We start from the raw sequence: 16,678 nt of genomic DNA, 5'->3' as shown, positions 1-16,678 counted from the left end.
CATGTTTGGCCATTTAAGCTGATTCTGGTCGAACACGAGATTCATCGGACACCAGTGATGAATAAGTTGGGCGAGGGCGAGACACCCTGGACACAGATAAACAACCATTCACACTCACATTCACACCTACAGGAAATTTAGAGTCGCCAATGAACTTAAACTGCATGTCACACAGATGGTGAAGTAGTGAACTGAAGCCAGATTCGACGATGATGCTTCTGACACATTTAACGTCACTTCATCTCACACGATTAATTATATATTTAATTAGTCAGAAACATTCAGGCCAACAGTGTTGGATTGTGTTCATGTCTGTATAAAAACCTCTCCATTTGAAAAGATGCAGGTCAAACCAAATGCTTTACATCTATAATTGATTATTGAAGTGAAAGTTCGCCCACTAGCTGTTGTAAACAGAACAATATGCTTGTGGAGTGTAAAGTTTAACATCTGTTATAATATATATATATATATATATATCAGCTCATTTCTACTGCAGTGAAGTCACACAGGAGCAAACTGTGAAGCACACACTGTATCATCTCAGACTGACAGTGTTGAACTCACTGTCTGTGCAGTGTCCTGATCTGCATCCCTCTCGATCGTCTGTTTGAAGCTGGATTACAGATGGGTATCATCATCAGCGTCTCCTTCATTTTTTCAGAGAGGGATCAATAGACGGCTGATCTGAGCCTGCGTCATCAGTCACAGCTGCCTCGTTGGCAGGATCACAGACCAGATCAGATGAAACATCATCACGCTATGGATCAGCCTGTTAGCACAATCAATCGCTCATCACTGCTTTTTTTAGCCACTGTCCTGTTCAGGTCATCAGCAGCTGCCAGTAGCCTCATTACACCCTGCAGTGACAGTGTCACGGTGTACTGTATCCTACTACAGTATTTACACAGGTACAAAGACTAACCTGTTGATTGAGCCCAAAACACTGTACAGTTACTTAACTCCCCCCTCGCGGCTTTATGCCTCCGCCAACATCCATGTTTGCCCTCGTATGTGTTCACACGTTTGGCCATTTGAGCTGATTCTGGTCAAACACAAAGTTGTAGCCATGACAGCAAAAAGGCTGCATGTGAAGACTGTTTCCGTCACTGCGGTGCGACAAGGCGTTCCCATTTACAGGGATTCCTCAAATGCAGCCGAGAAATGCGTCCTTCCAACGGGGTGGATCCTTCGTGGCCCAACCAATCCCAAGATTCACTGGACACCAGTGATGAATAACTTTTCAATAACTTAGGCCTTCGTGGTCTAAGTGCTCTTGGGAGGCCACGCCTTCGTAGACCGTGTCCAATGAATGTCATCACTTAATTTTATCCTTATTGACATTCGAGTTAAATTGTGTCATAACTAGTGAATGAATTCTTGAGTTAGGGCCAAAAACATGTTTGGTGAGGTCACGGTGACCTTGACCTTTGACCTTTGACCACTAAAATCTAATCAGTTAATCTTTGAGTTCAAGTGAAAGTTTGTGCCAAATTTGAAGAGATTCTCGAAAGGTGTTCCTGAGATATCGACTTCACACGGCTGCAAACACAAGAACGCAGCTTCACAGATGACTGCCATCGTCCTCTATTCTTCTTCTGTCTTTTTTTTTTGTTTGTTTTTTTAGAGGTGTAAATGTTATCAGGTTGAAATCATGTAAATGGAATCTTAGACAAATGGAAATTTTGTCTGCACTATAGCAGATTAAAGGTTAAGAGGATGATTCATCCTCGAAGGACGATGAATATTTGAAATATCTTCGTAACCAAACAATTGACCAACTGACATGACCATCCTTCAGGCAGCTAATGCAGCTTTAAATTTTAAAGATGTTGTCCATAACATTTAACTGTCTGTATTAAAGGATTTATTCACAGTGAACCCGTCACTGCTGCTGCTCACTTCATGTAGAAGAGTTTTTGCGGAGAAGGCAGAAGTCATCAGGCGCTCACCTCAGGACCCGTGAGGCTCAAACGGCTCCATCCAGTCTGGAGGAGTGGGCCTCAGTGGGCTCTGCAGCCTGTGGAGGATTAGACTCTGGGATGTTGGGAGATACAAATGCAGAGACAGAAATCTTCATGAAGTGCACCACAAACCAGATATACAGTCCCCCCCCCCCCATTCACCCATCCCTTGATACCCCATCCACCCTCCCCACTTCTCCACCTCTCATGAAATATTCAGCCTGGTGCTCAGCCAGATGCCCCCCCCCACCTCTCCACACACACACACACACACACACACATACACACCCCCACCAGGCAGCCAGCCAGCTGACAGGGCACGTGGCTCACTGAGGGGTACAAAGGGTGGGGACACAAAGAGCAGGTTGGGCTTTAAGATAAAGAGCAGGGGGATCTTCATGAGGCTTGCCTGCTCATAATGAACCCACCAACAGGCTGATGGTGCGGCCGACAACTTAACTGTGGGGGTTTCTTCATTCCAACTTTAACGGTGGTGGATTACAAAACTGAGCCATGAACTGTTTCTCGAGTGCTTCTCTGTGACATCACAAAGCCTCAAATCAAATACCCCAATTACAAATCCCTCTGCTTACATGCAGATCCATGGTTGAAGTGACCCTGGGGGTGTCCCTGGGGTCAGAATGCAAAATGCAACTGGACAGTTCCACGGTTTGGGTATGCTATGCTAGTAGCGGCTAACGTAGCCTGTAGCCTGCAGCAGAGATGATGGTCTTCTTGAGCTCTTCTTTCTAACTCCACACCCTCAGATTTTTCTTTTTTACTTTTCACACTTGAAGTTTATTTCTTCACTTTTCATGCTACATATACTCTATGCTACGTCCTGCATTAACACTCGGTATTAGACTTAAATTTGCTGATAAGTGTAACTCCTGGTGAGACTGTGTGAAACAGTGGATTATCAAGGCCCTTTATGGTTTGAGGCCTGAAGCCATTTGGTACGCTCGCCCTTTGGGTAATCCACATTTGTGCATAATCATGGTCTTTCCTGAAAGTTAATCCCTCTGTTCTCTAAGAATCCTGTGTTACCGAAAGAGAGGAACACAAGCTTAGACACACAACTGATTTGTTCTCATCGGCTTCGCCCCGGTGCAGAGATACAGGCTAAAATATGACTAAATCCTGTTTCACTGATGATATTAATAAAAGAAAAACACATTTTCTCCATTTGATTTTTTTTGTCTTCTATGTATCGGTCTCTCCGCTCTTCTTTCTTCCTGCCCGTCGCTTTAGATTTGTCTCCCGCTCTTGTTAAAGTGTGACAGACACGTCCACAATAGCATCTCTCAAAGTCACTTCTTAGGACTCTGAGCCGTGTGCTGCTAAATCACTTTGATTGCATGGGGAAGCCTTAATGTGTGTGTGTATGTGTGTGTGTGTGTGTGTGTGTGTGTGTGTGTGTGTGTATGTGTGTGTGTGTGTGGGATATGAGGCATTCAGTGAAACTGTGGAATGTGGGAGTTCCTTTTGTCTTGTTGTCTGTGTGTGTGTGTGTTTGTGTGTGTGTGTGTGTGTGTGTGTGTGTGTGTGTGTGTGTGTGTGTGTGTGTGTGTTTGTAATGCCATTTTTTCCCTCCAACACATCACAGCCGGGCATTCTAATGGAAGTGGTGTCAGGCCAGGTCAGTGTCACTGAGGCCTGTCTGTGTGTGTGTGTGTGTGTGTGTGTGTGTGTGTGTGTGTGTGTGTTCAGAGTTGGTCTGGGAAACAGTTTGAAAAGACTTTTTCTCCTTCAGGTCATAAAGTGAAGAATCTCACTTTCTTCTTTGTGTTTTAATTTAATAGGAGGAGAACAGAGAACTCCCTTGTTTCGGCTTTTGTTCACAGTTCCCAGGCACACACACGCGCACACACACACACACACACACACACACACACACACACACACACACACACACACACACACTTGCTTGGTTAAGCAGGGTCTCAGCCTTTACATAGCCAGTCAATGCGTGTGTGTAACTTCCCAGTGATTACACTCTTTACACACTGTTACACCTTGTTGTATGTTGTGTGTGTGTCTTTTTCACTCTTTTTGCGCTGGGTTCTGCGAACACATCTGTGCCTGCTAACAACCACAGATAGCCGATGAGGACCACTCACCAACACCAACACTTCCTGTTGGTGAGTGGCTCATTTGGCTGCTTTGGGATCAGGTAGGGGGCAGTGAGGAGGAGGTTTGTCTTAAGATGTGGTCAGATAGTATGGACAAGTTGTTTGAATCACACCGAGGCCTTAACGACATCGCCCTCCTGCCACCTGTGTTTGGCATGCTTGTCAGAAAAACAATAGAAACACACTTTGTTGGAGAGTATTTGATCAAACTACCAATTCTGTTGTATTTCTGTTTGAATATTCTTAATATTTGATCCGTCTGTGTAACAGTTTAAGTGTTCAATTAAAATGTATTCTCTTAAACTGTGTGTACAGTATTTGTGTGGCCGTCTACCTGCATTGAATGGAACATCATCGCCCACAGTAAAGGACAAACAGCCACTTCAGCTAACACTGGAAGACAGCTTCATTTATAAAGGAAAGTAATACAACAACTATACGGCTTTAAAAAAAGAAGATTAGAAGCTGACTGTGTTCTTTGAACTGATAGGAAGTGTCATGTGTGCTGTTGGTATCCTGCTCAGAGTATCTTTTTCTGTTGGCAAACATCAGCCAGGGGGGAGGATAATTGCTGACAGTGCCTCATTAGAAAATAATTGCTCTGCATCCACAACCATATTGCTGTTGTAAAAGTTTAATGAGTGTTCTGAAGCTGCGTTTGCAATAAAATCCTGTTCAAATTGTTCTGTGGTGTTCACAGAATTGCACATAAATGTCCAAGAAGTGAATACACACTGTGTATAGTCTGTCAGTTGTCATGGCGTCATGAGTTTTTTTTTAGATGTTTGCTTTGATTGAGGATTAAGAGACGAATCTGCTCGACCAGCAAGAGGAACGCTCTACCCCTTGTTCTCTGTTTTATAGTCTGAAGTATCTCATCATCTACATGCCTGCTGGAGCGCTTTGACTTTGTTTTTTTTAATAACTGCTTGACCTCAGGCCTAGCACCACCATTAGGTCAAATGTTTCATACACAATCATCTGTCATTCCACCTTAGCACCAGTTTTTTTTATACTGCTTTTACAGTCAACTGTAGGTTGCATGGCAACAAGTAAGTTAAGTCTAGCACTTCCTGGGGGATTGTTCTCAGTCCAAATCTGAAATATAATCTCAGAAGCATGTTCTTGGTGTACCTGAGTGTCTCTTCCTAGGTGGAGACATAGACTGTAAGTAAAGTTGGATGTAGTATCTGTGACGTCACCCACAGGTTTCTGAACGGTTTTGAAGCTCAGAGTGAGCTGCTCTACCAGCGCCATCTTGGCAATTTCTGATTCTGCCCCTAACTCCCAGCTAATCCAAAAATGGACAAAGAGGATGGGTGTGTGTGTAGAGCTGAGACTTTGGTGCAAGCATGCGCTCGCCCACCTGTCACTCCAAGAGGCCACGCCCTCAATTCTCCATAACTTTAAGCCTTAATAAAATGTAAACAGGTGAGTCATAGAAACAGTTGTCATGAAGGAGGAAATTAGCTTTAGAGACCAAAACTGTTTTTGTATCAGGCTGTAAACATGTTTATTTTCTGCTGTAAAGTTGGATATTTTAACATGGGAGTCTATGGGGACTGACTCACTGTTGGAGCCAGACTCTAGTGGTCGTTAGAGGAACTGCAGCTTTCAGCGCTTCAGTGTTGGCTTCATGTTTCAGTCTGAGAGGTTGATGCTTGGTTGGGCATGACCAGAAAATCCGAATCAGATGCCCAAACTACATCAACTGACTCCTCTCACTGTGAATGGGCAGCACTTAATCTCTGAGTTTCTCCCTGATGTCCAGGCTCCTCCTCATGTCCCAACCCACCCTGGGTTCCCTTCTTCTCCTTATTACACAAGCCCTTTGGCTTTCTGACAGTCAAGAGATACACAATTGTGATTTGTTCACAAGATGCAGTATCGTAATGAAAGTCACCTTCCCTCTAACACTACACTGAGGTCAAACTTTAGGTCTTCAGCCACACAAACCTGAATTAAGATTAAGAGAAATTATTTGTCTTTTAAAAACAAGACATTTTCTCTTCTTTAATAATGATTTAGGTGATCAGCTCTTTTCGCTCATGGTCAGCTCCATTCATCTCTCTATGGAAATGATTGTAATCCAATTAAAGTTCTTGTATCTTCCGGGGCTATTGATTTGGAGCAGGAGCGTACATCTTAGGAGGCTACACTTACAGCAACAAACATCTACTGTACTACATGATTTATAATGTGCAAGACTAAGATTTTTCTATATACATAACAGACATTGCAGTCCAGTATTGCAAGGCTAGATGAGAAGTTCTTTTGAAGTACTTCTGTAAAGTGGATTATTGCAGCTGTAGTGTTTGGATTTATAGTTAAAGGTCCCATGTATTGTTTTCATTACTTCAATAATGTGATGTAATTCCTGAAAAACCATGACGAGTTATTAATCCTAACTGTAAAACCAGTGGACATTCGGTCAAGGGAGTTTTTAAATATTGATGACTTTATCAATCTGCATTTTTGGTTACATTAAGTGCAGCATTAGGTAACTGCTGACAGGCAGTGTTTTCCAGGAAGTAGCAGCTTTCCAGGAAGTTAAAGGGCCCATGTCAATGGGGTCCTTAAAGTGACTTTTTTTTTATCAACTACTGACTGCTGAACAAAGAACAGACTTGATGTGTAGAAAAAGATTTTTTTCTACAGTGTGATCTTTAGTGTACAGTGTGCCGCCATAGAGACGTGTCACACCCTGTCTGAATGTTTCCCGCTGTGGATATATCAGGTCAGAAATATGCAACAGATGGTGTTGGACTAATAAGGTGTACAATTAACATATCTGCCTGTGTTTGATGATAATGATGGTATTTCTATCTTGTTAGGTCCCTGCTCTGGTCCAGTCTGGTCTGGTCAGAAGGGTAGATATGATGCGACTGAACCCCCAACACACACACACGCACATGCACGCATACACACACACACACACACACACACACATATAACATTCTTTCTCCTCGTCCCCCTCTTCCTCCTGTTCCTCTCTTCCATCTGCTCCTGTCGCCATCCTTCCCTCCTTGCTGCAGGCAGGTGCCATCACACAGGTGTGCCCTCTGGCATTTGCAAGAGTGGTGCCAGTAAGAGGTCCATGAAAAAGAAAAAAAAGAAGTATGATCTCAGTATCATTTATAAAATTAATTTTCTCTCCTTTGGAAGAAGTCTATTATTGAAATTCTGATTAAAATGCTTCAGCAACAGAAAAAGGAAAAGGGTAGTCTGTGTGAAGTGGTGGTGGTGGCAGGGGGATTCTAATACCAATTTAATATAATTTTAATATACATTTTTTCCATGCTAATCAGTTTATTTGCCAACAATCACTAATAACAACCAGAACACAATATTGAAATCACACTGGTTTTCTACCAGTTGTATTTGAGTGTGACGAACTGTGAAGTGATAGAGTAGCAGATTGGAAATAAATTATAACGTGCAAATGGCGAACTACTTCTGAAGGAGGTATTCGTAGCGAGTTCGACATCAAACTTCATTCTGTTTTTTTACCAGGAGCTGTCTCCAGAGGGGAAGAGATTTGTTAGCATGCTAACCAGCTAGCTCCAATTAACATTGCCCTGAAGACGTAGCTGCTCAGAGGACGTATTATAACCTCTTGTATTATAAACACAACAGCTGTTATAAGATCAAACGTAGATACCAAGATACAGGCCCTGAACCAAACTGTTGGATGAACAGACAAAAACAGTGTGTTTTTCTGTGGGATCACATTTAGATGGCGCTGTACACAGCTGGCAGGGCTGTAGCTCCAGCACCATCGTACTGAACACAGTGGTCATGTCTTCCTCTGGAATTTGGAGAGTTTAGCAATCAAGGGGGATTTACATTGTACAATAAAAAAAAAGGTTATTTTATAGGCACATTCTAGTATTTCTAAACTAACTTTTTTTAAATGTGACTAATTTAGACCAACCAAAAACCAACACCAAATTATATACGTTATAAATACGCCATTGACAAACTGAAAAAAATATTTTGTTATTATTACTTTGCTTATTATCAGCTTCTTGTGTCTACTAAGATTTTTTCGTGGGGGTGGATGTGCACTGGGGGACTTGGACTCGTGACCTCAGTACACATAAAATCATGGCTGTAGTCTGTCCGTCCGTCCCGTACAGTCACCTGAACTCACCTCACTGCCTCACACACACCAGGAGCTGTCAGAGCAGCTGACAGGAGCAGGTGTTACCATAGTTAACGTATATGTGTGTGTGTGTGTGTGACTGATGCAGTGTGAAGCGGTCCATGAGGGAGAGAAACAGAAATCTATTAACCATAATATCCACAGGCTCTGTCTCATTTTTAACATTTCTCATTTTCGGTGTGTGTGTGTGTGTGTGTGTGAGCAGAAGACGAGTCGGTGATGGAGAAGACTCCGTTTTTCAGTCATTAATGGGAGGCTGCTCCAACCTGCTGTGACCGGGAGCCCATAGCCAGGGGCAATCATTAAGATACAGACAATCAATGCTTTTTCAAAGGAACTCATAACGTGTATGTGTGTGTGTGGTGTGTGTGTGTGTGTGTGTGTGAGGGAGGGGTGTGTGGGTACACATGGATTTAAGACCTGGCTGCCTTCAGACAACAAAGACTGACAAGGTGGAGTGGATTTGCTGTGTGTGTGTGTCTGGCTGTGTAATCCTCACTGGGTGGAAGTTTACAGACTGAATCCGCAGAGGAGGAACCTGAACCGGCTTCGCTTTCACAGTTGAGTAAAGAAACATGGAGCTTTGTCACACCACATCTCGACAGTCATTTAAATCCAGTTATCGTGCTGCCAGACTCACGAGAGGAGACTTACTTTGTTTGTGCTGCAGGCTCTAACTTTTGATCCTCTATGAATGTACAGTGTAAAAGGATGATCGGTCCAATCTCATTCAATTCAATTAAGTCATTTGTCATTTTAATTTTTAACCAAATTGCCAAACATTTCCTGGTTCCTGCTTCTTAAATGTGAATATTCTCTGCTTGTGTTTGTTTTATATCATTGTGAGCTGAATCTCTGTTTGCAAATGTCGCGTTGAGCACTAGAAGACTGAAACAGTTCATGACTAAATGACTAAATGATTAAGCAGTTATTTTTAAAAAAATCTAATTAATTGATAATGAAAATTGTTGCAGCCTTAATAATATTCTTCTTTCACATAAAATAACATTAGTGAAGGTCTGTGTTTCTTACATAGTTTGAAATATTAAAATATGCAAATCCAAGATTGGCAGTCAGGTTCCATTAACCGTGAGGTTGACGGATGTTTCCATTAATATCTTTGCAATAATACAGCATACATTAATAAAGTTAATCTAATCTAAAAACATGGCTCATATGCCGAGCTCGAGGCCTAAAAGCACGCCTCTAAAATTTGGTTAAAATAGAGTAACAGACAACATGATTCATTTTAGGCCTTTATTATACATCTATCTTCTATTTTGCTCACGTTCCACTATTTTTATGAATGTAAGAGTTTGGTAAACCAATTTCAAGCACCAAAACAATTCATCCACATCAGTCAAGTTGTGTCTTCACAAGGGAAAACTGTGCTTCAGCATTTGGGCCAATTTATCTCTTTGCAGGGTCAAAAAGGCAGTTTGTCCTGAAAATTGAGATATAAAACACTTGGATATTGTTTTATATGCAAGTACCTAAAGAAATAATGTAGAAATTGAGAAAAAACCCTCAGACCTAAGACGGTTAAATGGAAATATTCTAGATGTCTTCCTGGGGTCAGCCCTATGTTCCCACATTTCTTAGAACTTTTTTTTTCACAGAAAAATTTTTTGAAAATTGTGGGAATGTGGCAAGTGAATATCTTCTTTGTCAGGTTTTGATATGAAGCCAGTTTGTTATTGTTGGGTTCTGGAAAGTCGGAAACACAAGTCATTTGTTGTTTGTCCATCTTTTAGTTGAAGCGGCGGTCCGCTGCGATTGGCTGTGGCCACAAAAATCCGAGCAGCTCAGGTCAGCCTTCGGCGTAGCCGTGCTCCAAACTGTGGACACCACACACAGTCATGAAGGAGGCTTGGGTGATATCCAGAGTTTTATATCTTGATACTGTGCAGTCCAAATATCACGATGTACAATATTTGGGGGCTTATAGTTCCATTTTTGTACTTTATGTTTCATGTTTTTTTTATAATAAGAAGTAAGTGAAGCAGTGAAATGAGAGTCGGACTCAGCAGCAGGGCAAACTATGTGAAACGGCAAAAGAAAAAAAATGTGGGAAATAAGGCCATGCATTGTACAGTTTAATTAGACTCTACAAAATCATTAATATACAATATACCTAAGACACTATGAATACAAGCAGCTTTGTTGTTAAAAGTTACTGGAAATGACTTTGACAGTAACAGATTGTTGGCTGTGTAGTCACCATGAGTGTGTGTTACCAGAGTGTAAACACTTACACCAGTAACCTGGCACTAACAGCAATGTTATTATCAATGAATTAGTCCGTCTTTGCTCAGTAAACAGATGACTGATCAGTCTATGAAGTGTAACTGGGAGCAACAAAAAGAAAAACATAATCACACATAATCAACGGTGTTGTGTTGCTCAAAGACCCAAAGATATTAAATTTGCCTGTCTCATGATGTATTTTACTACAGTTACATTCATATTTTTATTGTTTTTAATTTGTGTGTCATCACTGTCATATCTGACACCTTTCATCTCTAGCTCTGGGTTCTACTTGTTCCTTAAAAGAAGAAGAAAAAACACACACATAAGGCTGCTCTGTGTGTGTGTGTGCGTGTGTGTGTGTGTGTGTGTGTGCGTGTGCGTGTGCGTGTGTGTGTTCATGCGCGTGTGGCGACTATTTTGGTTCGCCAGCGAGGCTTCCAGATAAACACTGGTGGCAGCTGCTGCCATAGCAACACCATTGTGCTCCCTCCTCCCTCCCCACTCTCTTCTCTCCTCTCCCTTCCCGACCACTCCCCCCTCCGCCTGGCTCGCACACTCAGAGACTGGGGACCAGAGAGGAGAGAGGTCAGCTCGCTTCGTTTCACTGAGGAGGAGGAAACAGACGAGACGAGTGGCGAGAGAAGACAAGAAGAAGAAAAAGAAGAAGAAGAAGAGGAAGAGGAATAAACAGGAGTGAAAAGTGGTTGTTTTGGGGAAGAGAATGAGTGAGGACAACCACTCCCACTACAGGCTGGACCCCAGCGATCGCCTCAATGGGCTGGGACAGAGGAGAAAGAGACCCAAGAAGGTAAATGAATAGATGGAGAGCCACATGGTACAGAGAGTGAGGAGAGCTGGGGCAGAGTAGGTGGAGAATAGTGAAGGATGAGAGTGTTTGATTTATTTTTCTTCTTTCTGGCTAGAAAAAGGAAAAAAGAGTGTTATTGTTGTGAGTATTGTTGAGGTCGTGTTAAAGCTTATTCCCTTCACCCCCTGGAGAAAAGCTGTTTCCCAGTGGGAACTCTCCAGCTCTGCTGATTCCACCTTTATTCCTCCCCTGATGGATTACTCCTCCACCGCTCCCTCACATCCATTCTGCCGCCTGTCTTCTCCCTCTCTTGTTCTCTATCTGTCAGTGTGTTGTTGTTGTTGTGAACAAGGTGGTGAGTAGTAGGAGGAGGCTCCTCTCACATGCTGTCAGGGTGGGTCCCTGCTCCGCTCTGCTCTTTGTGTTCTTCTCATGGACGTCGTTACACACAGAAATCAGCTATGAGAAGATTTTCCTTATCCTGTTACCCTCGTACAATGTGTCATCCATGACTGCTTAATGCTGGTTATTGTTTGGTTTTAATAGCACACACACACCCATCATCCTCTGTGTCAGCTTTCAGATTTTTTGCCTTCATAAAGACGTGGAAATGAAGAATTATTGTGAGCTTAGAATTAAATAATTATTTTTATTATTGTCATTTATTAATTTAATAATGTGCGTTTTATCCAGGGCTGCAGCTTGGGATCATGTTCTCTATTTATTGTTTGGTTCATAAAATCTCTGAAAATAGTGAAAATCACTATGAAAATTTTGTGGCAAATGCACAGATTTAAAAAGCATTTTTGCTCGAAAAATTACTCATGCAAATAATTAAATGTCAAAATAATCACCAATTGCCACATGTATCGTTTATTTAACTTGTCAACACCTGGCTCAGAAATTATTATTGGTATTGGTCTCACTAGAATAATTTAGTCATTTCAATTTTTATAGCACATTTCAAAGACAACTAATTTGGACCAAATGTACTTTACAAAAATTTTGACAGTAGATTAGATTATTAGAAATACATAAAAGCAGCACCAAATGGATTTTCTTGTCTTTTCATGGTGTCATTCAGACCATGTCGTGTAGTTTTCACTGTCGACACTAAAATGCCAAAACGACAACAAATTGCTTTTCTTCCTTTACTCCCCAAACAAGTCGTCCAACCTAAGATTGATAATGCTTTCCAAAATGTTTTCTGACCTGACACCTTTATATGGTTGCAGTTTTGTTATAGGTTTACATAATAAAAACTCCATTGTTAAGAACATGGTCACGGTTACAAACCAACTTTGACCTTTTGACTTGAAGGGGAGCGGTTTGGCTTCTTGACGTCACTGCTACATGGAAGTAGTTTATCGTGCCTGTGCATGTTGACCGTCATACTTATGCATTCGTGTAAAATGTACCTGTGCTCATTTAGACATAAGTGTGTATGTGTTTTGTGCATTTTCTTTTCTGCTCAGTATCAGTCTTCAAGCCATGCTGCCTTGCGCTTCCTTTTCCTGAACTTTGTTCCACATGTATGTGTGTGAGAATTTCAGTGACATTGCTCCTTCTACTATTTCACCATCACATACTGTAATTAGTTCACTTAATAAACACCAAATCCTTTCATGAACAAACTCTGGAGACCACTTACCCCCCCTACCCTGCACCCCCACCCCCCCAAAAACCCCCAAAAAAACTAAAGACAGAATAACAGAAAACAAAACACCACAGCAATTAGGATGTAGCCACACCTCCATTCATGGACCAGAATGCCTGCTGCCTTAGGGCGTGTCTGCTGGGCTTCTTTAATGAGCACCCTCCCTGGTGTTGGGTAAAATATGCTAATGGTAGCTAGTTGCTTGTGTAGCCAACACCAGTAATAAAGTGTCATAATATATAAATAACACACACACATAAATTTACTCAATGCGTTCCCTTGTCATACTATGAGTTTTCCCTCCTTTTCTGCCAACAATGGAGAAATGAAGTGGGTGTTATTGGTAGCCAAGTTTGCTCATTTAAAGGTCTTGTTTCTTTTTCATGAACAATGTTGGATGATTCAGTGTTTTCAAGCTCTTGGCTGAGCGAGAGAAGCTGGATGGATGCATATGTCCAGCAGCAATATTTCTGCAACCAAAGATGTGAGACTGTGAGAAAAATAGCATCATCAGTCCCTGGTTCAAATGTGTTTAAACTGGCTTTACAGCTGGAAACGTAAGTGCCTCCTCTACTGTGATTGGTCAGTCCGTCAAAAATGTCATTGATAAGCAACTACCTCTGCTGGAAGTAGATGCTGGAGCTCAGTGGCAACTCGCCACTATGTCCAACTCTTGTGAGTTTAGTACAAGACTAAACAGATGTCACAGTACCTTTCACACTGTTCTGTGGTGCAACGAGAAGCTAAAGAAGAAAAGACGTCAGGTGTCAGTAACGCTGAATCTACAAAAGTAAATTGTTGGTGGAAGCAGAAGCAAAGCATTTGGCAGCAGGGGGGGAATTCAGAATCAATGGATGAATTATTGATTTGCTCCCTCCCCCCATGCTTAGATAGGCACACTGGAGCGCTCACAACCACACAGTCACACACACACTAACACACACACACACACACGCACGCATTTACACACCCTTCTTGTGACCTATGGAAGCTGATCTTTGCTGTGTGCGGGGGCATTGACTGATGGTGAGGTGTTGTGCTTGTGTCTGCTTTTGCAATCCTTTATATTTGGACACAAACACACTTGAGTTGATGTTTTTAGCCGTCAGAAAGCCTCAGTTTAATACTGTGTGTTCTTGGCTCTTTCATGAAAGCCCTAAGTACTTTAATCTGCCACCGGCTCAATTAAAACTCTCCCCCCACACTGATCCAAAGGGGGGTTTGAAGCATAGCCCTACTGTAGCCACGCACACTACGCTTGTACATTGTATGGTTTGTTTCAAGGTGAGGAAGACTCAGGCCATGATGAAGATGCAGGTTTCGTTTTCTGATGAGCACAGGAAGGTTTCAGGTTTGTGGCGTTCTGTCCTGCAGGGTGAGGACAGTCTTTAAAAGACAGGTTGGTGTTTTGTTTCAGTGGATGCAGAGTCTGTGTGTTTCTGTGACTCAGCTGATTTTCTACCGGAGAGACACAAACATATCGAACTATGAAAGGAGGAATCTCAGTCTTTCTGTCCGTCTGTCTGTCTGGACAACCGCTCATCCCATCGACTTCAAACTTTGCTGGTGTAATGTTCAGGACCCAAGTAAGTGCAGTGACGACTGTGAGGTGTTTTGGATGAGTCGTTCTCGAGAAAGCCCCAAACAAACATTGCTGTTACTTGACGTGAAGAAAAGGCGAAACTAAGCAAAGAGGGAAGTGCAGCACAACAACAATTTACAGACCGCACACATGCCAGGGTTTTAAGAAAGGTGGAATTCTACGTGGAATTCGGAACAAAGCCGACCAGCCAACTCCAGCAATGACAAATAAAACTGACTGACCACACTGCAGGGGGTGCTGCTCAGGACCCAAGTGTGGAGTTGTTTGGATGAAGCTGGATTAACAGAAGCCAAGCAATCAGCCCCTGTGACAGCAGAAACTGCACTAGTTCTGTCAAATATCAGCGAACCATCAGGATTTGCTGCCTCAGCTCGTCTCATTTATTAGCTTTTAAGCTGAGCCACAGTTATCAAGGAATGAAAAGTGTACATTAGATTTGCTTCAATCTAATGGTTACCTTCCATGTAGGATGTTTTTACATCCAGTCAATTTGATAAAGTGATTTCATGATGTATATCAGTCCCTCCAGGATTTCACCGGGTTTTTTGGGGATTGTTGCGGCTAACACACCTGATTTAGTGGCAGCTTTTATTAAAAATTGTGATGAATGTTACAAGGTCAAGTGAATGGTGAATGAAAAGATATTTTCTGCTTTTCATCTTTACTAATTAAGGATTTCATTTGCTGAGCAGCTCAGAGGCTACCGGCAGCTTCAGGCAACTTTTAAGTTGGAATGTTTTCTTGACTGTTACTTGGTGTGTAATTGACATTTGGAAATCAGTCAATACACCTTAAATGTCAATATGACAACAACGACTCTTTAGTAATGATTACAGCTTCATGCACTTAAAACTTATAACTGTATAAATAGCAACCCGATTATTTGAACTGTTGTTATTTTATTTCATCTGGAGAAACAAAGTAGTGGAGCGTCGTTCCGGTGACTCCGGGAGCTGTACACATATGGTTGCACCAATGTTGCACGCAGTATCATTGGAGAAAACAACAATATGTGGATGTCAAAAAGGTTGACGTTGAGTATAATGGCATTTAATTCTTAATAATGTTGACATTGAATTTGGATGCTAGAAAATGTTGCCACTGAAAGTAAAAAAATTGGTATAGGACTAGTCCCTCAAGGCTCTGTCTTCGGCCCCATTCTCTTCGCCATCTACATGCTGCCTTTAGATCGTTGGACATCAGCTTCCTGGCCGTCCCTCACATTACGTTTCACTGCAGAGGTGATGGTGCTCTCTCAATCATGGTCTCCACGCTGTGGAATAGTCTGCACATGTCAATCAGATCTGCCCCACCCATCCACTCTTTCGAACCTCGTCTCAAAACATTTATTCTTGCTATTTTAGATTTTTTTTGATTCTCTATGTTGATTGTATATGTGTATTTTTCTTGATGTTTGATGTTCAGATGTGATTTGATCTAAAACTTAGTGGCAACTGCTGGAGTTTTGACTGTTTAGACTTTTTCCCTTTTCCATGCACCTTGGAAGTAGGTGCCTCTACTGTGCTTCTACACATTTGCTGTGATAACAGATAAGTATTAAGTATTGGTTGTCTTTTCCCCGGGTGGGATCATTAGCTACTAAAAGTATATATCTGTAAGATTTGGACAATTAGTCTTTAGAGAATCTTAATCCACATATACAGTGTCACTAATTCATTCTGACTTCTCAAACGTGATGGTAAAATACTCTTATATTGTATCTAACCTAATTTTATATACTCTGTCAAGTTTTCTCCAGAGTCCCTTCTGAGTCCCCTCAGATGCAAGGCTATACATGGCTCATGACTCATCTGATCACTGAGCTGATTAATGCTAATTTCCTGTGCAGTAGACCATCCACCCACCAGAATGGGCTAATTTTTAAATAAGTCCCTGAAACTCTTTCATGGGAAATTAGATCCTCATGAAATCTTGTGTACAAATGCTGATTCTGATCCCCTGACCTTTCATCTTGCAGCTATTTTCTCCTCAGAAACATTTTAATAAAACTAATGCCCTGGCCAAATTTCTGAACTTTTCTGCAGGTATTCCTTGAGAATAGGAATTGTAATGGTTCTGGTGATCTTCTTAACTTTCAT

General features: G+C 41.8%; 1 protein-coding gene across 2 annotated transcripts in view; it reads left to right on the top strand.

Annotated features, from left to right (window-relative positions):
• Positions 1-16,678, top strand: part of ank2b (ankyrin 2b, neuronal) — a 193,464-nt gene that overhangs the window by 43,441 nt on the left and 133,345 nt on the right. The window contains exon 1 of one of the 2 annotated variants that reach the window (XM_087178656.1): positions 10,952-11,319. The exons of the other annotated variant lie outside the window; for it this stretch is intronic. Within the exon in view, the coding sequence (XP_087034782.1) occupies positions 11,233-11,319 (87 nt within the window). The 5' untranslated portion in view covers positions 10,952-11,232. Of the gene's footprint in view, positions 1-10,951; positions 11,320-16,678 lie in introns of those variants that run through there. 2 annotated transcript variants of the gene reach the window in all.

The sequence above is a fragment of the Seriola lalandi genome, unplaced genomic scaffold (genome assembly GCF_002814215.2).
Source record: "Seriola lalandi dorsalis isolate HSWRI2012SDOR001 ecotype SW California unplaced genomic scaffold, Sedor1 jcf7180002054694, whole genome shotgun sequence".
NCBI classification, from domain to species: domain Eukaryota; kingdom Metazoa; phylum Chordata; class Actinopteri; order Carangiformes; family Carangidae; genus Seriola; species Seriola lalandi.
Note: the sequence above shows the minus strand (reverse complement) of the source record. Positions and strands in the feature narration are given on the sequence as shown.